The following is a 24,842-nucleotide window of genomic DNA, read 5'->3' on the forward strand; positions in this document are numbered from 1 at the left end:
GCCATTACCTCGATTCATACCTTCAGGAATTTATGTGGAGGCAGAGTTTAGGGGCCCAGGACCCCTTCCATCGTATTTGGCACGCTCTGACCCTGCTCCCCCTGGTCGAGAAAGAGAATGCTGGCGGTGCTGTTGACACAGTAGGTCCTTCCGGCGGTGATGTCGACACAGCAGGTCCGTCTACTGAAAATGCTGGTGGTGACGTAGACGCCGAAGTTCCTTCCTGCTCTACTGACTAAATCATGACTTTTAAATTATTGTTGGACTTTTTAGTGTTTATGATTATTTCATGTCATTGAATCATTTAGATTCTACAGTTATGTTGAATTTCAACAAAAAAAAAGTTAAATTTCACTTGAATTTCAACTAAAAAAAAAGTGAACAGTTGCCGAAAATGTCGTCTTCACTGTCTCAGGTGTGTGAGTGTGCAGGTGTGAATGTGTTCCTGAATCATCCCCACTATCCACGCCCACCCGAAGCGTGGCGAGCGGCGGCGGTACGCGTCCTACGACCTTTTCATACCCCCACTATCCACGTCGGCGTGGAGTTGAGAATAGAATAGTGTGGCGAGCGCAGCGAGCCACCGAGCCCGAAGCGTGGCGAGGGGACGCGGATACCTTCACAGGTAAACGCGTCCCCTCGCGGGCTTCACAGGTGTCCGCGTCGCTGCGGACACCTGTGAAGCCCGCGAGGGGACGCGTTTACCTGTGAAGGTATCCGCGTCCCCTCGCGGGGCTCGCTGCGCTCGCCACGCTTCGGGCTCGGTGGCTTGCTGCGCTCGCCACACTATTCTATTCTCAACTCCACGCCGACGTGGATAGTGGGGGTATGAAAAGGTCGTAGGACGCGTACCGCCGCCCCTCGCGGGGCTCGCTGCGCTCGCCACGCTTCGGGTGGGCGTGGATAGTGGGATTTACACAGTCGACAGCTGTTGCGTCGACTACTGCCACTGTGGACGGGCTTTAATAGTGTACCTCTAAACCCAGCTAAATTTAGATGCTTTTGCGTCTAAATTTAGATGTACCCCTCCACCCAACTAAATCCAGGCGCTTTAGCGTCTAAATTTAGATGCTAAACCACCTTTGCGGCTCCCAGGGAGCCTGGCTTTTGCGCCTAAATCCAGGCGCCCCCCTCCTTCTTAGCGGCTCTCAAGGCGCCTGGATTCAGAGGGTTTTGCGCCTAAATCCAGGCGCCCCCCTCCTTCTTAGCGGCTCTCAAGGCGCCTGGATTCAGAGGGTTTTGCGCCTAAATCCAGGCGCCCCCCTCCTCCTTAGCGGCTCTCAAGGCGCCTGGATTCAGAGGGTTTTGCGCCTAAATCCAGGCGCCCCCCTCCTCCTTAGCGGCTTGCAGGGAGTGTGAATCCAGGCGCATTAGCGCCTAGATCTAGGCTGCAAGCCATTGGATTTAGCGTGTACATGGGGGACACAGCGGTGTGCCGGGGTGAGTACTTTACAAGCCCCGGCACGTCAGCGTTGTGCCCGGGGGTGTGTCCACTTGCCCCCGCTGTTGTCAGCGCTGCCCAGGCGCTGCCTATTTCACTGTGGAACTACAAGTACCACAGTGACTTGCCAGCGCCTGGGCAGCGCGCTGCTGCTGCTGCCCGGCCGCCACGCTGTTTACATAGCTGTCAGTACAGCTAGAGCGGCGCGAGCACACTCTGTCTGAGCTAGAGCGGCACGCGCACGGTTAATCAGAGCCTCTGGCAGTCTGCCAAGTTTCTGAGACAGAGTGTGCGCGCGGCGGCGCCGTGAAACTACAGAAGTACCAAAAACGTTTCCTGCACAGAGTACGTATAAATCTATTTAACTCCACAAAAAGATCAAAAATGTTTGGAGGACTAGTGGGACTGAATTTTAATCCCTTTTGAAGGACTGATAGATGATTTTCGTCCAAGATCTTTTCTGACAGATTAAACACACATTGTATTTTTGGGGATTTTATACATGTTTTAAATTTCGCTTTGACGCGTTTACCTCCTCTATTTCCTCTATGCTGTCGTCTCTTCGTCTTTTTGGGGAGTCTCGATTTGGGTATGGGTGATTCAGATCCCATCTGGCTGTTTTGGGGCGGGCTCCCAAAAAAGACGAATGAGACTCCTGATAATTTCTTTGTTCTTGGATTGGTTCTATTTGGGGTTTTCTAGAATAATTTTTTGATGTACCCTCATTTGGGCGGGGATCTCTGTTTGTATATCTATTATAAGGTCTGTATCTATTTTGTGGGGAATCATAATTTTTATACTGTGGTATATTATGGCCATTATGATATGGGACATAATGTCCCTCTCTATCGTTTGTTTCTATCCGATTTCTAGGTTCTGTCTGTCTCTTGAAAGATCTTACTTTGTCATTTTGGTAATCCCAAAGGTCTCGTTTAAATTTCTTTTGTTTGGTCAGGACTAGATCTTTTTCAAATTTTAACAACCTGTCATTTATCTGTTTGTCTTTTTCAATAAAAAACTCATCTGTTTTGAATTTATCCAAAGATTTTTTCATATCCTCAATTTCTTTCTCTATAGAGCTGACTCTATTCATTCTATATTTGACCAATAGTTTCATCAAGGAGAGAGAGCATGAGTCCAGAAGCTGATCCCACTCTTGTTGGAACTCTGGGTCATTCTGGAAGATAGAGTTCTTAAGAATTCTCAATCCTCTTGGGATCATTTTTTTCCCAATATAATGCTCCAAATTAGTGGCATCTAGCCAGTTTCTGGACTCTGCTTTCATCAGATCTTCCATTTTGTGGAGATCTTTGTACCAATCATTTTTATCTTTTTCCAATGGAACAAAATTGGTATTACAATCTGACCAATTAGACATATATGACTGCCTCCTGTCTCGACGATCTGAATAGTTCGAAAAACAGCTCATGATTGCTGCACCACACTGACTAGATAAACAGATAAATTGGACAGTGTGTGGTGCGCTATCAACAGCTGCCGGCACTTGGGTTGTCAGACCCAAATAGTTATGCAAAGGAAAAGAAAGGATGTTGTGCCGGCGCTGGCTGTTTTAAGAATAATATAATGCACGGTTCTCAGAGAAATATAACAATTTATTAATAACAATATTGTAACAATATAAAAAGTATAAAAAGGTGAATCACTTGGTGAAAAATTGAAGCTAGTTATCACGGGGATAATCAAATATTTGAGCTGGATTAGCTTAGAGTTCAATTTGTGAATAAAAGAATTAAGCTGTATATTACCATCCCATTTGGCCCGATTTGAATGGCCTGATGTTGTGACACGATGTCCAAATAAGGTGTCCTATAATTTCAAGGACTCAAGGTTCCCACTAGTGTCCTCTTGTATACATCTGGATCATTTTAGGGATCATGCAGTTTTCCCACAAGTAAGGCAGTCCAGGAAAAACGAGGGTCTTTGGGGAGAGATGGACGGGTCACTTGGCAGAGAGGATGATGGCAAAGAAACAGCGGTATTCACAGGTGCTCAACGCGTTTCCCCGGGTATCACCGGCTTCATCAGGAGCAAGTATGTTTGTGATGGGTTCAGGGCATGGTTTTATACCTGATAGCTAATCAACTATGAGATTCACCTGCGTACATAATTACATACTAAAAACATTTCTATTTTGAGAACCGTGTCTTTCAATATTAGACATAACAGTCATATTTATAATGGAGGCAGTCATATAATCATAAAACCATTTTGTATATCAGAAAAGGTTTTTTATATTAAGAAAAAGAAATCAGGGAGGTCCCTTTGTTGGGTCATGTGACCCGCAGTAATTTGTTCCGTTTTCGGATAGAGGAATAGGTCAAAGTATTTACTTACATATTTTGGGAGATGCTTCCCTGGTTGTGCCGCAGTGGTCTCCGCGGCGTATCGCCGTCACGAGCCGATTGCCGGTATCAGCAACGTTGGCGGCGACCCACACACGGGGTTCCGGGCACAACAGATGCGTTGCCGAGCAACAGACGCGGTCACGTGATGCATAACGTGATTCGCGTCGCGCTCGGCAACAGGATATGTATCCTTAGCCGCACTCGTCTGCCGGGGAAGACAACGTCATTACATCACACACGTGTGATGCTCCACGGCAGGGAGGCGGGGTCCGGACACAGTATCGCGTTGTCATAGCAACGCCCAAGTGTCCGATCTCGAGAGATCTGACCAGGGAGCATATTATACTTAAATATGGATCCTATTATGCAAATCCACGTATGAGTTTAAACACAGGCAGTATACCAAATAATGATATTATTATAAAACATCTTTCACTTGTGATGGTCATTTCAAATGAGACAGGCAAATAGCAAAGAATGAAGTACATAAGAATATGGAGTTATTATAAAAACATTAATATATAATATATAGAATATACATAATATACAGAAGAATCATGAAATGTAATCAATAAATGATCAATGAAAAAAGGGGGGGTCATGTAAAACAATCAAGAGTGAAGAAACTTTTTGATATATATAAACAATAATCCAATCCAAGAACAAAGAAATTATCAGGAGTCTCATTCGTCTTTTTTGGGAGCCCGCCCCAAAACAGCCAGATGGGATCTGAATCACCCATACCCAAATCGAGACTCCCCAAAAAGACGAAGAGACGACAGCATAGAGGAAATAGAGGAGGTAAACGAGTCAAAGCGAAATTTAAAACATGTATAAAATCCCCAAAAATACAATGTGTGTTTAATCTGTCAGAAAAGATCTTGGACGAAAATCATCTATCAGTCCTTCAAAAGGGATTAAAATTCAGTCCCACTAGTCCTCCAAACATTTTTGATCTTTTTGTGGAGTTAAATAGATTTATACGTACTCTGTGCAGGAAACGTTTTTTTGCACAGAAAGAACTAACCCTAAGAAAAGATGACTCAATTCCAATTATCCTTGACCAGACAGATACCACAACCTTATTACAACTAGAGGAACTATGGGAATCTAATAATACAGAACCCACTAAAATAAAAATCTATAATTTTCAGAAACCAAATATCACTCATTTTCGTAACAAGTCTGAATTTTTTCCCATCAGTGCTAAAAGCTCTAGTATTGAATCATTTTACAAAATAACCCTGGAAGACTTCAAAGAACTTTGTCTTAAAGAAAACACAAAACAATACAGAACCTCAAATCTAAATCAAAAAGAGAAAAATGCCCTAAAAAACTTACAACAAGACAAACAAATAATTATAAAAGAAGCCGATAAGGGGGGGGGTTTGTCATTATGAGTAGACAATATTATCTTGAAGAGTCCTATAGACAATTATATGACACCAAATTTTATTCTCTCTTGACAAAGGATCCGACAGTTGTTTTTTTGAATGAACTTAAAACAATGTTAGATAAAGCAGTTGTATCGGGAGTCACGTCCAAGGAGGAATACAAATTTCTCCTACCCACACATCCTATCACGCCCACTTTTTATTTTTTACCTAAAATTCACAAATCCCTCACCACACCTCCTGGGCGCCCTATAGTTTCTGGTATTAGTTCTGTCACAGCCAACCTTTCCCATTATGTTGATTTTTACCTACAACCCTATGTTCCGACTCTCAGATCTTATATCAAAGACACTCGAGATTTACTCAATAAAATTCAAAACATCGAATGGAAAGACAGTTATGCCTTTCTAACACTGGATGTCAGTGCTCTGTACACCCACATCCCACATGGATTGGGATGTGAGGTGGTACAGAGAAGATTAGAAATGGATGTTGATCTGGAGTCGGAACATAGGGACTTTATTATTAATAGTATTTCTTTTATCCTTTCACACAATTATTTTACGTTCCATGGTGAATATTTTTTACAGGTGATGGGGACGGCCATGGGGACCAGATTTGCGCCCAGCTATGCAAACCTATACATGGGGGAGGTGGAGGAGACCCATGTGTGGGGGAGCAGCTGGGCGCGGAGTCTGGTCTACTATGGCCGTTATATTGATGATCTTATTATAATTTGGGATGGGGATTCCACATCTGCCACTAATTTTGTTAATTCTCTTAATCTTAATGATTATAATTTGTCCTTCACACACACCTTCAGTGAGTCATTTGTTAACTTCTTGGACGTGACTCTCGAGATTAAAAACAACAAAATTATCTCTTCTAATTATATCAAACCAGTCAATACCAACTCTTATGTTCATTTTAAGAGTGGTCATTACATGCCATGGAAGACCAGTATTCCAAAGGGCCAGTTCATGCGCCTTCGGCGCAACTGCACAGAAACTGACCAATTTTTGAAACAAGCGAATGCTCTGTCTGAATCCTTTCGAGAGAGGGAATATCCAGAATATCTACTAGAGGAAGGCATACAAAAAACACTTTTACTTAACAGAGAAGATTTACTCAAACAAAATAATACTCAAAAACTCACCAAAAAAAAAGAATCTCAGATAAAACCCCCTTAGAAACAACGGAGAGAGACATAGCCTTTATCAGTAAATTTAATAATTGTGCAGGAGAGATTAAAAACATAATTATGAGAAACTATAGAGTACTACATCAAGATAAAATACTAACCAAAATCATTCCCCAAAAACCAAAAATGATATATAAAAAGAACAGAACTTTGAAAACGATCTTAGCACCTAGCCATCTACAAAAAGAGACTACTCTAGGACTTCCAAAAAAGACATGTGACCATCTAACATGGCTCCCAGAAAAACCAAAGGGTTTTTTTAAATGTGGGAAGAACAAATGCACGATGTGCAAACACATTAAAAAATCCTCTATTACAACCTTTGCGGCTCCCAGGGAGCCTGGCTTTTGCGCCTAAATCCAGGCGCCCCCCTCCTTCTTAGCGGCTCTCAAGGCGCCTGGATTCAGAGGGTTTTGCGCCTAAATCCAGGCGCCCCCCTCCTTCTTAGCGGCTCTCAAGGCGCCTGGATTCAGAGGGTTTTGCGCCTAAATCCAGGCGCCCCCCTCCTCCTTAGCGGCTCTCAAGGCGCCTGGATTCAGAGGGTTTTGCGCCTAAATCCAGGCGCCCCCCTCCTCCTTAGCGGCTTGCAGGGAGTGTGAATCCAGGCGCATTAGCGCCTAGATCTAGGCTGCAAGCCATTGGATTTAGCGTGTACATGGGGGACACAGCGGTGTGCCGGGGTGAGTACTTTACAAGCCCCGGCACGTCAGCGTTGTGCCCGGGGGTGTGTCCACTTGCCCCCGCTGTTGTCAGCGCTGCCCAGGCGCTGCCTATTTCACTGTGGAACTACAAGTACCACAGTGACTTGCCAGCGCCTGGGCAGCGCGCTGCTGCTGCTGCCCGGCCGCCACGCTGTTTACATAGCTGTCAGTACAGCTAGAGCGGCGCGAGCACACTCTGTCTGAGCTAGAGCGGCACGCGCACGGTTAATCAGAGCCTCTGGCAGTCTGCCAAGTTTCTGAGACAGAGTGTGCGCGCGGCGGCGCCGTGAAACTACAGAAGTACCAAAAACGTTTCCTGCACAGAGTACGTATAAATCTATTTAACTCCACAAAAAGATCAAAAATGTTTGGAGGACTAGTGGGACTGAATTTTAATCCCTTTTGAAGGACTGATAGATGATTTTCGTCCAAGATCTTTTCTGACAGATTAAACACACATTGTATTTTTGGGGATTTTATACATGTTTTAAATTTCGCTTTGACGCGTTTACCTCCTCTATTTCCTCTATGCTGTCGTCTCTTCGTCTTTTTGGGGAGTCTCGATTTGGGTATGGGTGATTCAGATCCCATCTGGCTGTTTTGGGGCGGGCTCCCAAAAAAGACGAATGAGACTCCTGATAATTTCTTTGTTCTTGGATTGGTTCTATTTGGGGTTTTCTAGAATAATTTTTTGATGTACCCTCATTTGGGCGGGGATCTCTGTTTGTATATCTATTATAAGGTCTGTATCTATTTTGTGGGGAATCATAATTTTTATACTGTGGTATATTATGGCCATTATGATATGGGACATAATGTCCCTCTCTATCGTTTGTTTCTATCCGATTTCTAGGTTCTGTCTGTCTCTTGAAAGATCTTACTTTGTCATTTTGGTAATCCCAAAGGTCTCGTTTAAATTTCTTTTGTTTGGTCAGGACTAGATCTTTTTCAAATTTTAACAACCTGTCATTTATCTGTTTGTCTTTTTCAATAAAAAACTCATCTGTTTTGAATTTATCCAAAGATTTTTTCATATCCTCAATTTCTTTCTCTATAGAGCTGACTCTATTCATTCTATATTTGACCAATAGTTTCATCAAGGAGAGAGAGCATGAGTCCAGAAGCTGATCCCACTCTTGTTGGAACTCTGGGTCATTCTGGAAGATAGAGTTCTTAAGAATTCTCAATCCTCTTGGGATCATTTTTTTCCCAATATAATGCTCCAAATTAGTGGCATCTAGCCAGTTTCTGGACTCTGCTTTCATCAGATCTTCCATTTTGTGGAGATCTTTGTACCAATCATTTTTATCTTTTTCCAATGGAACAAAATTGGTATTACAATCTGACCAATTAGACATATATGACTGCCTCCTGTCTCGACGATCTGAATAGTTCGAAAAACAGCTCATGATTGCTGCACCACACTGACTAGATAAACAGATAAATTGGACAGTGTGTGGTGCGCTATCAACAGCTGCCGGCACTTGGGTTGTCAGACCCAAATAGTTATGCAAAGGAAAAGAAAGGATGTTGTGCCGGCGCTGGCTGTTTTAAGAATAATATAATGCACGGTTCTCAGAGAAATATAACAATTTATTAATAACAATATTGTAACAATATAAAAAGTATAAAAAGGTGAATCACTTGGTGAAAAATTGAAGCTAGTTATCACGGGGATAATCAAATATTTGAGCTGGATTAGCTTAGAGTTCAATTTGTGAATAAAAGAATTAAGCTGTATATTACCATCCCATTTGGCCCGATTTGAATGGCCTGATGTTGTGACACGATGTCCAAATAAGGTGTCCTATAATTTCAAGGACTCAAGGTTCCCACTAGTGTCCTCTTGTATACATCTGGATCATTTTAGGGATCATGCAGTTTTCCCACAAGTAAGGCAGTCCAGGAAAAACGAGGGTCTTTGGGGAGAGATGGACGGGTCACTTGGCAGAGAGGATGATGGCAAAGAAACAGCGGTATTCACAGGTGCTCAACGCGTTTCCCCGGGTATCACCGGCTTCATCAGGAGCAAGTATGTTTGTGATGGGTTCAGGGCATGGTTTTATACCTGATAGCTAATCAACTATGAGATTCACCTGCGTACATAATTACATACTAAAAACATTTCTATTTTGAGAACCGTGTCTTTCAATATTAGACATAACAGTCATATTTATAATGGAGGCAGTCATATAATCATAAAACCATTTTGTATATCAGAAAAGGTTTTTTATATTAAGAAAAAGAAAAAGAAATCAGGGAGGTCCCTTTGTTGGGTCATGTGACCCGCAGTAATTTGTTCCGTTTTCGGATAGAGGAATAGGTCAAAGTATTTACTTACATATTTTGGGAGATGCTTCCCTGGTTGTGCCGCAGTGGTCTCCGCGGCGTATCGCCGTCACGAGCCGATTGCCGGTATCAGCAACGTTGGCGGCGACCCACACACGGGGTTCCGGGCACAACAGATGCGTTGCCGAGCAACAGACGCGGTCACGTGATGCATAACGTGATTCGCGTCGCGCTCGGCAACAGGATATGTATCCTTAGCCGCACTCGTCTGCCGGGGAAGACAACGTCATTACATCACACACGTGTGATGCTCCACGGCAGGGAGGCGGGGTCCGGACACAGTATCGCGTTGTCATAGCAACGCCCAAGTGTCCGATCTCGAGAGATCTGACCAGGGAGCATATTATACTTAAATATGGATCCTATTATGCAAATCCACGTATGAGTTTAAACACAGGCAGTATACCAAATAATGATATTATTATAAAACATCTTTCACTTGTGATGGTCATTTCAAATGAGACAGGCAAATAGCAAAGAATGAAGTACATAAGAATATGGAGTTATTATAAAAACACTAATATATAATATATAGAATATACATAATATACAGAAGAATCATGAAATGTAATCAATAAATGATCAATGAAAAAAGGGGGGGTCATGTAAAACAATCAAGAGTGAAGAAACTTTTTGATATATATAAACAATAATCCAATCCAAGAACAAAGAAATTATCAGGAGTCTCATTCGTCTTTTTTGGGAGCCCGCCCCAAAACAGCCAGATGGGATCTGAATCACCCATACCCAAATCGAGACTCCCCAAAAAGACGAAGAGACGACAGCATAGAGGAAATAGAGGAGGTAAACGAGTCAAAGCGAAATTTAAAACATGTATAAAATCCCCAAAAATACAATGTGTGTTTAATCTGTCAGAAAAGATCTTGGACGAAAATCATCTATCAGTCCTTCAAAAGGGATTAAAATTCAGTCCCACTAGTCCTCCAAACATTTTTGATCTTTTTGTGGAGTTAAATAGATTTATACGTACTCTGTGCAGGAAACGTTTTTTTGCACAGAAAGAACTAACCCTAAGAAAAGATGACTCAATTCCAATTATCCTTGACCAGACAGATACCACAACCTTATTACAACTAGAGGAACTATGGGAATCTAATAATACAGAACCCACTAAAATAAAAATCTATAATTTTCAGAAACCAAATATCACTCATTTTCGTAACAAGTCTGAATTTTTTCCCATCAGTGCTAAAAGCTCTAGTATTGAATCATTTTACAAAATAACCCTGGAAGACTTCAAAGAACTTTGTCTTAAAGAAAACACAAAACAATACAGAACCTCAAATCTAAATCAAAAAGAGAAAAATGCCCTAAAAAACTTACAACAAGACAAACAAATAATTATAAAAGAAGCCGATAAGGGGGGGGGTTTGTCATTATGAGTAGACAATATTATCTTGAAGAGTCCTATAGACAATTATATGACACCAAATTTTATTCTCTCTTGACAAAGGATCCGACAGTTGTTTTTTTGAATGAACTTAAAACAATGTTAGATAAAGCAGTTGTATCGGGAGTCACGTCCAAGGAGGAATACAAATTTCTCCTACCCACACATCCTATCACGCCCACTTTTTATTTTTTACCTAAAATTCACAAATCCCTCACCACACCTCCTGGGCGCCCTATAGTTTCTGGTATTAGTTCTGTCACAGCCAACCTTTCCCATTATGTTGATTTTTACCTACAACCCTATGTTCCGACTCTCAGATCTTATATCAAAGACACTCGAGATTTACTCAATAAAATTCAAAACATCGAATGGAAAGACAGTTATGCCTTTCTAACACTGGATGTCAGTGCTCTGTACACCCACATCCCACATGGATTGGGATGTGAGGTGGTACAGAGAAGATTAGAAATGGATGTTGATCTGGAGTCGGAACATAGGGACTTTATTATTAATAGTATTTCTTTTATCCTTTCACACAATTATTTTACGTTCCATGGTGAATATTTTTTACAGGTGATGGGGACGGCCATGGGGACCAGATTTGCGCCCAGCTATGCAAACCTATACATGGGGGAGGTGGAGGAGACCCATGTGTGGGGGAGCAGCTGGGCGCGGAGTCTGGTCTACTATGGCCGTTATATTGATGATCTTATTATAATTTGGGATGGGGATTCCACATCTGCCACTAATTTTGTTAATTCTCTTAATCTTAATGATTATAATTTGTCCTTCACACACACCTTCAGTGAGTCATTTGTTAACTTCTTGGACGTGACTCTCGAGATTAAAAACAACAAAATTATCTCTTCTAATTATATCAAACCAGTCAATACCAACTCTTATGTTCATTTTAAGAGTGGTCATTACATGCCATGGAAGACCAGTATTCCAAAGGGCCAGTTCATGCGCCTTCGGCGCAACTGCACAGAAACTGACCAATTTTTGAAACAAGCGAATGCTCTGTCTGAATCCTTTCGAGAGAGGGAATATCCAGAATATCTACTAGAGGAAGGCATACAAAAAACACTTTTACTTAACAGAGAAGATTTACTCAAACAAAATAATACTCAAAAACTCACCAAAAAAAAAGAATCTCAGATAAAACCCCCTTAGAAACAACGGAGAGAGACATAGCCTTTATCAGTAAATTTAATAATTGTGCAGGAGAGATTAAAAACATAATTATGAGAAACTATAGAGTACTACATCAAGATAAAATACTAACCAAAATCATTCCCCAAAAACCAAAAATGATATATAAAAAGAACAGAACTTTGAAAACGATCTTAGCACCTAGCCATCTACAAAAAGAGACTACTCTAGGACTTCCAAAAAAGACATGTGACCATCTAACATGGCTCCCAGAAAAACCAAAGGGTTTTTTTAAATGTGGGAAGAACAAATGCACGATGTGCAAACACATTAAAAAATCCTCTATTACAACAACCCCCTCCGATTATTTGTCTCATATACACAGATCTTTTATGAACTGTGACTCCACATATATGATATATCTTCTAAAATGCGGATGCAATCTCCCCTATATTGGAACAACTACAAGATGCTTACGCACAAGATTTATGGAGCACAGACGCAATATTTTGAAGGGCTTTTTACAACATAGTGTATCTAGACACTACAAAAATCACCATAATGCTGACCCAACCTGCTTATCTATCACAGGCTTAGAACATATCGTTCACACTCCGAGAGGTGGTGATCGATTTAATCTATTGTGTAAAAGAGAGATCTTTTGGACACTGAAATTTAATTCATTACATCCAGATGGATTAAATGAAACTATCGAATTGAACACTATATTGTGATATTATGCATTATCAGCCTCCTTTCTTTCCTCTCTTTTTTATATTTTTATATTATATTTTTCATATATTTTTTCATATTTATTTATTTATCTTTATATTATTGATTATATTTTTTATTTTTTATTTATTATTCATTCATTTTTCATTATTGCATTATCGTTATTATTATGGATATTAATTATCTATTATGAATTATTGTTTATATATATCAAAAAGTTTCTTCACTCTTGATTGTTTTACATGACCCCCCCTTTTTTCATTGATCATTTATTGATTACATTTCATGATTCTTCTGTATATTATGTATATTCTATATATTATATATTAGTGTTTTTATAATAACTCCATATTCTTATGTACTTCATTCTTTGCTATTTGCCTGTCTCATTTGAAATGACCATCACAAGTGAAAGATGTTTTATAATAATATCATTATTTGGTATACTGCCTGTGTTTAAACTCATACGTGGATTTGCATAATAGGATCCATATTTAAGTATAATATGCTCCCTGGTCAGATCTCTCGAGATCGGACACTTGGGCGTTGCTATGACAACGCGATACTGTGTCCGGACCCCGCCTCCCTGCCGTGGAGCATCACACGTGTGTAATGTAATGACGTTGTCTTCCCCGGCAGACGAGTGCGGCTAAGGATACATATCCTGTTGCCGAGCGCGACGCGAATCACGTTATGCATCACGTGACCGCGTCTGTTGCTCGGCAACGCATCTGTTGTGCCCGGAACCCCGTGTGTGGGTCGCCGCCAACGTTGCTGATACCGGCAATCGGCTCGTGACGGCGATACGCCGCGGAGACCACTGCGGCACAACCAGGGAAGCATCTCCCAAAATATGTAAGTAAATACTTTGACCTATTCCTCTATCCGAAAACGGAACAAATTACTGCGGGTCACATGACCCAACAAAGGGACCTCCCTGATTTCTTTTTCTTTTTCTTAATATAAAAAACCTTTTCTGATATACAAAATGGTTTTATGATTATATGACTGCCTCCATTATAAATATGACTGTTATGTCTAATATTGAAAGACACGGTTCTCAAAATAGAAATGTTTTTAGTATGTAATTATGTACGCAGGTGAATCTCATAGTTGATTAGCTATCAGGTATAAAACCATGCCCTGAACCCATCACAAACATACTTGCTCCTGATGAAGCCGGTGATACCCGGGGAAACGCGTTGAGCACCTGTGAATACCGCTGTTTCTTTGCCATCATCCTCTCTGCCAAGTGACCCGTCCATCTCTCCCCAAAGACCCTCGTTTTTCCTGGACTGCCTTACTTGTGGGAAAACTGCATGATCCCTAAAATGATCCAGATGTATACAAGAGGACACTAGTGGGAACCTTGAGTCCTTGAAATTATAGGACACCTTATTTGGACATCGTGTCACAACATCAGGCCATTCAAATCGGGCCAAATGGGATGGTAATATACAGCTTAATTCTTTTATTCACAAATTGAACTCTAAGCTAATCCAGCTCAAATATTTGATTATCCCCGTGATAACTAGCTTCAATTTTTCACCAAGTGATTCACCTTTTTATACTTTTTATATTGTTACAATATTGTTATTAATAAATTGTTATATTTCTCTGAGAACCGTGCATTATATTATTCTTAAAACAGCCAGCGCCGGCACAACATCCTTTCTTTTCCTTTGCATAACTATTTGGGTCTGACAACCCAAGTGCCGGCAGCTGTTGATAGCGCACCACACACTGTCCAATTTATCTGTTTATCTAGTCAGTGTGGTGCAGCAATCATGAGCTGTTTTTCGAACTATTCAGATCGTCGAGACAGGAGGCAGTCATATATGTCTAATTGGTCAGATTGTAATACCAATTTTGTTCCATTGGAAAAAGATAAAAATGATTGGTACAAAGATCTCCACAAAATGGAAGATCTGATGAAAGCAGAGTCCAGAAACTGGCTAGATGCCACTAATTTGGAGCATTATATTGGGAAAAAAATGATCCCAAGAGGATTGAGAATTCTTAAGAACTCTATCTTCCAGAATGACCCAGAGTTCCAACAAGAGTGGGATCAGCTTCTGGACTCATGCTCTCTCTCCTTGATGAAACTATTGGTCAAATATAGAATGAATAGAGTCAGCTCTATAGAGAAAGAAATTGAGGATATGAAAAAATCTTTGGATAAATTCAAAACAGATGAGTTTTTTATTGAAAAAGACAAACAGATAAATGACAGGTTGTTAAAATTTGAAAAAGATCTAGTCCTGACCAAACAAAAGAAATTTAAACGAGACCTTTGGGATTACCAAAATGACAAAGTAAGATCTTTCAAGAGACAGACAGAACCTAGAAATCGGATAGAAACAAACGATAGAGAGGGACATTATGTCCCATATCATAATGGCCATAATATACCACAGTATAAAAATTATGATTCCCCACAAAATAGATACAGACTTTATAATAGATATACAAACAGAGATCCCCGCCCAAATGAGGGTACATCAAAAAATTATTCTAGAAAACCCCAAATAGAACCAATCCAAGAACAAAGAAATTATCAGGAGTCTCATTCGTCTTTTTTGGGAGCCCGCCCCAAAACAGCCAGATGGGATCTGAATCACCCATACCCAAATCGAGACTCCCCAAAAAGACGAAGAGACGACAGCATAGAGGAAATAGAGGAGGTAAACGCGTCAAAGCGAAATTTAAAACATGTATAAAATCCCCAAAAATACAATGTGTGTTTAATCTGTCAGAAAAGATCTTGGACGAAAATCATCTATCAGTCCTTCAAAAGGGATTAAAATTCAGTCCCACTAGTCCTCCAAACATTTTTGATCTTTTTGTGGAGTTAAATAGATTTATACGTACTCTGTGCAGGAAACGTTTTTTTGCACAGAAAGAACTAACCCTAAGAAAAGATGACTCAATTCCAATTATCCTTGACCAGACAGATACCACAACCTTATTACAACTAGAGGAACTATGGGAATCTAATAATACAGAACCCACTGAAATAAAAATCTATAATTTTCAGAAACCAAATATCACTCATTTTCGTAACAAGTCTGAATTTTTTCCCATCAGTGCTAAAAGCTCTAGTATTGAATCATTTTACAAAATAACCCTGGAAGACTTCAAAGAACTTTGTCTTAAAGAAAACACAAAACAATACAGAACCTCAAATCTAAATCAAAAAGAGAAAAATGCCCTAAAAAACTTACAACAAGACAAACAAATAATTATAAAAGAAGCCGATAAGGGGGGGGGGGGGGGGTTGTCATTATGAGTAGACAATATTATCTTGAAGAGTCCTATAGACAATTATATGACACCAAATTTTATTCTCTCTTGACAAAGGATCCGACAGTTGTTTTTTTGAATGAACTTAAAACAATGTTAGATAAAGCAGTTGTATCGGGAGTCACGTCCAAGGAGGAATACAAATTTCTCCTACCCACACATCCTATCACGCCCACTTTTTATTTTTTACCTAAAATTCACAAATCCCTCACCACACCTCCTGGGCACCCTATAGTTTCTGGTATTAGTTCTGTCACAGCCAACCTTTCCCATTATGTTGATTTTTACCTACAACCCTATGTTCCGACTCTCAGATCTTATATCAAAGACACTCGAGATTTACTCAATAAAATTCAAAACATCGAATGGAAAGACAGTTATGCCTTTCTAACACTGGATGTCAGTGCTCTGTACACCCACATCCCACATGGATTGGGATGTGAGGTGGTACAGAGAAGATTAGAAATGGATGTTGATCTGGAGTCGGAACATAGGGACTTTATTATTAATAGTATTTCTTTTATCCTTTCACACAATTATTTTACGTTCCATGGTGAATATTTTTTACTGGTGATGGGGACGGCCATGGGGACCAGATTTGCGCCCAGCTATGCAAACCTATACATGGGGGAGGTGGAGGAGACCCATGTGTGGGGGAGCAGCTGGGCGCGGAGTCTGGTCTACTATGGCCGTTATATTGATGATCTTATTATAATTTGGGATGGGGATTCCACATCTGCCACTAATTTTGTTAATTCTCTTAATCTTAATGATTATAATTTGTCCTTCACACACACCTTCAGTGAGTCATTTGTTAACTTCTTGGACGTGACTCTCGAGATTAAAAACAACAAAATTATCTCTTCTAATTATATCAAACCAGTCAATACCAACTCTTATGTTCATTTTAAGAGTGGTCATTACATGCCATGGAAGACCAGTATTCCAAAGGGCCAGTTCATGCGCCTTCGGCGCAACTGCACAGAAACTGACCAATTTTTGAAACAAGCGAATGCTCTGTCTGAATCCTTTCGAGAGAGGGAATATCCAGAATATCTACTAGAGGAAGGCATACAAAAAACACTTTTACTTAACAGAGAAGATTTACTCAAACAAAATAATACTCAAAAACTCACCAAAGAAAAAAGAATCTCAGATAAAACCCCCTTAGAAACAACGGAGAGAGACATAGCCTTTAGCAGTAAATTTAATAATTGTGCAGGAGAGATTAAAAACATAATTATGAGAAACTATAGAGTACTACATCAAGATAAAATACTAACCAAAATCATTCCCCAAAAACCAAAAATGATATATAAAAAGAACAGAACTTTGAAAACGATCTTAGCACCTAGCCATCTACAAAAAGAGACTACTCTAGGACTTCCAAAAAAGACATGTGACCATCTAACATGGCTCCCAGAAAAACCAAAGGGTTTTTTTAAATGTGGGAAGAACAAATGCACGATGTGCAAACACATTAAAAAATCCTCTATTACAACAACCCCCTCCGATTATTTGTCTCATATACCCAGATCTTTTATGAACTGTGACTCCACATATATGATATATCTTCTAAAATGCGGATGCAATCTCCCCTATATTGGAAGAACTACAAGATGCTTACGCACAAGATTTATGGAGCACAGACGCAATATTTTGAAGGGCTTTTTACAACATAGTGTATCTAGACACTACAAAAATCACCATAATGCTGACCCAACCTGCTTATCTATCACAGGCTTAGAACATATCGTTCACACTCCGAGAGGTGGTGATCGATTTAATCTATTGTGTAAAAGAGAGATCTTTTGGACACTGAAATTTAATTCATTACATCCAGATGGATTAAATGAAACTATCGAATTGAACACTATATTGTGATATTATGCATTATCAGCCTCCTTTCTTTCCTCTCTTTTTTATATTTTTATATTATATTTTTGGTACTTGTTTCCTATCTGGGCGCCCACTAAGTTAATTGCGCACCATGCTATTCTCCGTAGAGAAATCGGATCGCATCGCATCGTACACATACACGATATTGAACGATGCGATGCGATGCGATGCGATCCGATTCGATTTCCCATAGGAAACAATGTTAAATGGCTCAATTTAGCCAAATTATCATAGGAACAATAGTAAATGGGCCAAAAACACCCCTGAACATTGAAATGTCCCCCCAAAAGTAGTTGACGCCACCCCGCCATCAACGTGAACCCGAAGCGTGGCGAGCGCAGCGAGCCCGCGAGGGGCGGCGGTACGCGTCCTCCGACCTTTTCATACCCCCACTATCCACGTCGGCGTGGAGTTGAGAATAGAATAGTGTGGCGAGCGCAGCGAGCCCCGCGAGGGGACGCGGATACCTTCACAGGTAAACGCGTCCCTTCGCGGGCTTCCCAGGTGTCCGCGTCGCCCGCGAGGGGACGCGTATAACTGTGAAGGTATCCGCGTCCCCTCGCGGGGCTCGCTGCGCTCGCCACGCTTCGGGCTCGGTGGCTCGCTGCGCTCGCCACACTATTCTATTCTCACTCCACGCCGACGTGGATAGTAGGGCATGAAAAGGTCGGAGGACGCGTACCGCTGCCCCTCGCGGGCTCGCTGCGCTCGCCACGCTTCGGGTTCACGTTGATGGCGGGGTGGCGTAAACTACTTTTGGGGGGACATTTCAATGTTCAGGGGTGTTTTTGGGCCATTTACTATTGTTCCTATGAGAATTTGGCTAAATTGAGCCATTTCACATTGTTTCCTATGGAAAATCGAATCGGATCGCATCGCATCGCATCGCATCGTTCAATATCGTGTATGTGTACGATGCGATGCGATCCGATTTCATTACGGTGCCGTACGTAGAAAACCTGGGCGCCCAGATAGGAAACAAGTACCATATTTTTCATATATTTTTTCATATTTATTTATTTATCTTTATATTATTGATTATATTTTTTATTTTTTATTTATTATTCATTCATTTTTCATTATTGCATTATCGTTATTATTATGGATATTAATTATCTATTATGAATTATTGTTTATATATATATCAAAAAGTTTCTTCACTCTTGATTGTTTTACATGACCCCCCCTTTTTTCATTGATCATTTATTGATTACATTTCATGATTCTTCTGTATATTATGTATATTCTATATATTATATATTAGTGTTTTTATAATAACTCCATATTCTTATGTACTTCATTCTTTGCTATTTGCCTGTCTCATTTGAAATGACCATCACAAGTGAAAGATGTTTTATAATAATATCATTATTTGGTATACTGCCTGTGTTTAAACTCATACGTGGATTTGCATAATAGGATCCATATTTAAGTATAATATGCTCCCTGGTCAGATCTCTTGAGATCGGACACTTGGGCGTTGCTATGACAACGCGATACTGTGTCCGGACCCCGCCTCCCTGCCGTGGAGCATCACACGTGTGTGATGTAATGACGTTGTCTTCCCCGGCAGACGAGTGCGGCTAAGGATACATATCCTGTTGCCGAGCGCGACGCGAATCACGTTATGCATCACGTGACCGCGTCTGTTGCTCGGCAACGCATCTGTTGTGCCCGGAACCCCGTGTGTGGGTCGCCGCCAACGTTGCTGATACCGGCAATCGGCTCGTGACGGCGATACGCCGCGGAGACCACTGCGGCACAACCAGGGAAGCATCTCCCAAAATATGTAAGTAAATACTTTGACCTATTCCTCTATCCGAAAACGGAACAAATTACTGCGGGTCACATGACCCAACAAAGGGACCTCCCTGATTTCTTTTTCTTTTTCTTAATATAAAAAACCTTTTCTGATATACAAAATGGTTTTATGATTATATGACTGCCTCCATTATAAATATGACTGTTATGTCTAATATTGAAAGACACGGTTCTCAAAATAGAAATGTTTTTAGTATGTAATTATGTACGCAGGTGAATCTCATAGTTGATTAGCTATCAGGTATAAAACCATGCCCTGAACCCATCACAAACATACTTGCTCCTGATGAAGCCGGTGATACCCGGGGAAACGCGTTGAGCACCTGTGAATACCGCTGTTTCTTTGCCATCATCCTCTCTGCCAAGTGACCCGTCCATCTCTCCCCAAAGACCCTCGTTTTTCCTGGACTGCCTTACTTGTGGGAAAACTGCATGATCCCTAAAATGATCCAGATGTATACAAGAGGACACTAGTGGGAACCTTGAGTCCTTGAAATTATAGGACACCTTATTTGGACATCGTGTCACAACATCAGGCCATTCAAATCGGGCCAAATGGGATGGTAATATACAGCTTAATTCTTTTATTCACAAATTGAACTCTAAGCTAATCCAGCTCAAATATTTGATTATCCCCGTGATAACTAGCTTCAATTTTTCACCAAGTGATTCACCTTTTTATACTTTTTATATTGTTACAATATTGTTATTAATAAATTGTTATATTTCTCTGAGAACCGTGCATTATATTATTCTTAAAACAGCCAGCGCCGGCACAACATCCTTTCTTTTCCTAAAAGAGCTAATAAGTTCACCTAAATAAGACCTATAAAGAGAGAAAAGGAGAGGACCAAGAGCAAAACCTTGTGGGAAACATACAGTTAGTGGAAGTGGGGGGAGAGAAAACAAATAAAATAATGGTCAGGGGGGGGGGGGGGTTGGCTTCAACGGACAAGTGAGTGGAAGTACTCTCCTGTTGCTCCCAGCTACAGATAACCTGCAAGCCCATCCTGCACACGTGTACCCTCCCAGACTGCCTGTGGTGGTGAGGGAAGCCTTTTGGCTCATTCTGGTCACCTCAGATTCTAACTCTAAACACCTGCTGATGAGATATCGGGCCTGCCGCTGTGGGGCTCCTGGGCGGAGGTCGGATGCTGGAGCCATCTTGCTGCTGCAGCTGTCTCACATAGGAGCTGAGCTCCGGAGCTCCAGACAGCCGTACTCCTGACTCGCCTTGCCCAGACCTCCTCGTCAGCACCCTCCTGTACTGTTCCTTCACGGTAGACCTTGGACATACTGTAGAGTATCATCTCCACACACACAAACAAAACAGCAATCCAAATTCCAGGCGCTGACAGAGCACAGCCTCTTCATTCCAAGATGAATACACCAATTCCACCACAACACAAAAATTGCAAGATTACTTCGACCAGAGCATTACTTTGTTTATCGGGGCACTTACTGTTGTACATTTATGTTATTTCTGTCATTTTAAAAACCCTCTTTCATGTTTGATTGCATGTACGAATTTGTTTTCCTAAGGCTAGGGCCACAGATAGCGGTTTAGCGGGTCCCGCTTGGCAGGAAGGAGCCTGCACAGTTTCTCCTATGCTGCCATCCTCACATATGCAGTGGTGCCAAGTTCACCAGATCCAACCCCAACATGCTGCAATTGAGCTAAAATGCTACGTGTAGCTCAGGTCTTAAGCCAGTCAAATCTATTAAACAGAATGTAGATTAATATGTATGTTTTTGTGACTTGTTTATTCCATTTAGTTGGTGATAAAAACACATTGTGTACATTCCTACAATATTTAAGTAGTTTAAATAAAGTAGTTTAGAGACGGCAGCAAAGCTGATACTGTATATAAGGGCATGAATTATCAGTATACTTATTTATTTCCATCTTTTTTGTAGGGCAGTAATGGTGCTCGCCATTCTGTGCTAGGAGACGGCCCACACCTGCTTACACACTATTATGATGATGCAAGGACAATGTATGAGGTCTTCCAGAGAGGACTGCACATATCTGGTAATATACTGTAGAATGCATTACATTTGTATTGACTGGATACTGTGACCTGTATAATATATGTCTAGAGCTATTTGTCTAAGCCAATCAAGAAGCCAAGGAACCTTTAATGATGATAAGGGCATTTTATTTCCCCATACATTCATGCATTCATGACAAGAACAAGCCCCATGTGGCCAGTTTATAATATGACCCCCAGTGTGCAGCCTCCTCTCCCTTAACACACTAATCCAGTAGCCATGTCTGATCCATCAGCCATGTATGGTCAACCCAGTAATGAATGGTGATGCAATGGAATTGTCCTTGGGCCCTCCCACCCACCCTTATGTCTACAAAGCTGCAGATGGAAAAGAGTTCCCCCACCACTCTAGGACCACTTTTACCCCTGGGTTGGAGCTGTATACAAGTTATTATGGGTGGCTTCCTTCCTAATCGTATCTGGCTTGATCGTGTTTACGATGTGCAGCCGAGGGGCACTGAGCGATTTGTGCAGCAATCAATTAATCTCAGCAGTGGGATTGGTCAGCTCTGTGATTGATTATAATTTATTAAATGTATTACCACTGTCAAGAAGAATGCAAGCAGTTGTATGCATTGAAAGACAAGTCCAGTTACCCCATGAATAACTGTAGGCAGTGGGATTAATGAATGGTGATGCAAGATGGAATTGTCCTTGGGCTCTTCCACCAACCCTTATGTTGTGAAAATAGGACATGTACACTTTAACAAACCAAACATTTCACCGACAGGGCCTACAAAACTGTAGCTGAAATGATTGGTTTGTTTGGGCCCCCACAAAAAAAAAAAAAACAATTCATAATATCTCCCTGTATAAACTGGCTCTACAGCGACAAGATGTCATTGTCACTCATCATCCTCCTCCTCCTCTAATTCCTCGCCCCCTTCAGTGTGTACTTCCTCATCCTCACAGATTATCAATTCGTCCCCGCTGGACTCCACAATTACAGGTCCCGTTAAAATCTCTGGAGGCAATTCCTGGTCTTCATTGAATAATTGATAATTCATTTTTATAAACATCATCTTCTCAACATTTTGCCGAAGCAACCTCCTTTGCCGCTCACTGACCAGGTTCCCCGCTGTACTAAAAACTCTTTCGGAGTACACACTGGAGGGGGGACAACTCAGGTAAAATAGAGCCAGTTTGAACAGGGGCTTCAAAACTGTTTTTTTTTTCCTGCCAGTACAGGGTAAGGACTGTCTGACATGTCTAATTGGATGCTGTCACCAAAGTAATCCTCCACCGTTTTTTCAATGGTGACAGCATCCAATGCAGCGACATGTCAGCAATCGTTTCCAGGTCCTTTAGTCCAGACCAGATGTTCAAACTACCTTGTGCCTACCCTGCATCCCCACCAGCGGATTGTATGGGAAATTGCAGCTATTTCACAGGCACAGGTGTGGGAGAAAATGAAGGAGGAGCTGGGGCCGTGACACGGTCCCCTTCAGATGACATTCTTCTGACCAGTAGGTCTTTGCACCTTTGTAGACTTGTGTCCGCTGGAAACAGAGACACAAAATACGCTTTAAAACCGAGGATCGAGCACTGTGGCCAAAATGTATTCCTCTGACTTTAACAGACTGACCACCCTCGTATCCTGGCAAAGTGTATGGAGGGCTTCATCCACAAGAGCGACATGCTTTGTGGAATCGCTACGCTTTAGCTTCTCCTTCATTTTATCCAGCTGCTTCTGCAACAGCCTGATCAGGGGAATCACCTGACTCAAGCTGGCAGTGGAACTGACTTCACGTGTGGCTAGTTCAAACGGCTGGAGAACCTTGCACAACACGGAAATCAGCCTCCACTGCCCTTGAGTCAGGTGCAGCCCCGCTCCTCTGCCTATGTCATAGGTAGCTGTGTAGGCTTGAATGGCCTTTTGCTGCTCCTCCATCCTCTGCAGCATATAGAGGGTGGAGTTTCAGCACGTCAACACCTCTTGTTTAAGCTGATGGCAGGGCAGATTGGGCATTTTTTGCTGCCACTCCAGCCTTCGGCAGGCAGTGGCAGAATGCCGAAAGTGTCCGCAAATTTTGCGGGCCACCGCAAACATCTCCGGCACGCTCCTGCCACTTCTGTTGAAATGCTGCACCACCAAATTTACTGTGTTGGTAAAACATGACACGTGCTGGAAATTGGCCATGTTTAATGCCCGCACAATGTTACTGGCGTTGTCCGACACCACAAATCCCCAGGAGAGTCTAAGAGGGGTATGCCACTGAGAGATGATTACCCTCAGTTTCTCTAAGAGGTTTTCTCTTTCAATGGTCCTGGTGACACAGCTCAACACTGGGATGTAGGAGGGTCCGAAGGAGCCAGGCACCTATCCTAAAGTTTTAGAGGGTAGGCTCCTCCCCTACTGCATCCCTGGACTCTTCAGTTCGTGTTAGGTGCCCACTGGAGTGGGTGCTATTCTAAAGGGCTGCAGGAGCAGCCGAAGAATTAGAGTAGTTAGGGGATTTTTATTATTTTATTAACTTTTACCCTAGCTAGGTAGGCACAGTGTGAGGATTCTCATAGTGAATCCTCACACTGCTTGCGCAGCAGGAGCTGACAGAAGCGCGTCCTGTCAGCTCACTGTGCACAGGGGAGACACTGTCTGGTCTCCCTGTGCAGCGCTTATAGCCTTTTCTAAAAGGCTGCCTGGGCTCCGGAGTACCCTGAAACCGGCTCCACGTTTAGGTGGGGATCATGGGGGACAGGCGCTCCGTGATGGCGGCGGCCATTTTATGCGGAGCTTACACGCTGAGCTCCTAGATGAGAGGACAGCAGCGTTGTGACAGGCATGTTCCAAGTGATCCCCATTTGAGGGGGAGACACTGGAACTAGGAAATCCTACCTAAGGAGCGGCTTGCTGGGGGTGGTTGGCGCCAAAAGGTCACGGACCCCGCAGCAGCAGGGACCTGTGGTCTCTTCCTTCACTCTGACTTTGGCGCCTTTCAGAACGCTTGCAGCGGAGCTGAGCTGGCTTACTGATCCTGGCAGAGTGACTTGGATTTCCTGGGCATCGCTTCCCCGCAG

The 24,842-nt window shown here is 41.9% G+C and overlaps 1 protein-coding gene across 6 annotated transcripts in view; it reads left to right on the forward strand.

Annotated features, from left to right (window-relative positions):
• ACSL6 (acyl-CoA synthetase long chain family member 6) overlaps positions 1-24,842 on the forward strand; it is a 226,455-nt gene that overhangs the window by 98,471 nt on the left and 103,142 nt on the right. For all 6 annotated transcript variants that reach the window (XM_083181844.1, XM_083181845.1, XM_083181843.1 and 3 more), the window contains one exon: positions 21,691-21,805. In XM_083181844.1, the coding sequence (XP_083037970.1) occupies positions 21,691-21,805 (115 nt within the window). The remainder of the gene's footprint in view (positions 1-21,690; positions 21,806-24,842) is intronic.

The sequence above is a fragment of the Crinia signifera genome, chromosome 4 (genome assembly GCF_055691185.1).
Source record: "Crinia signifera chromosome 4, ASM5569118v1, whole genome shotgun sequence".
Taxonomy (NCBI): Eukaryota; Metazoa; Chordata; class Amphibia; order Anura; family Myobatrachidae; genus Crinia; species Crinia signifera.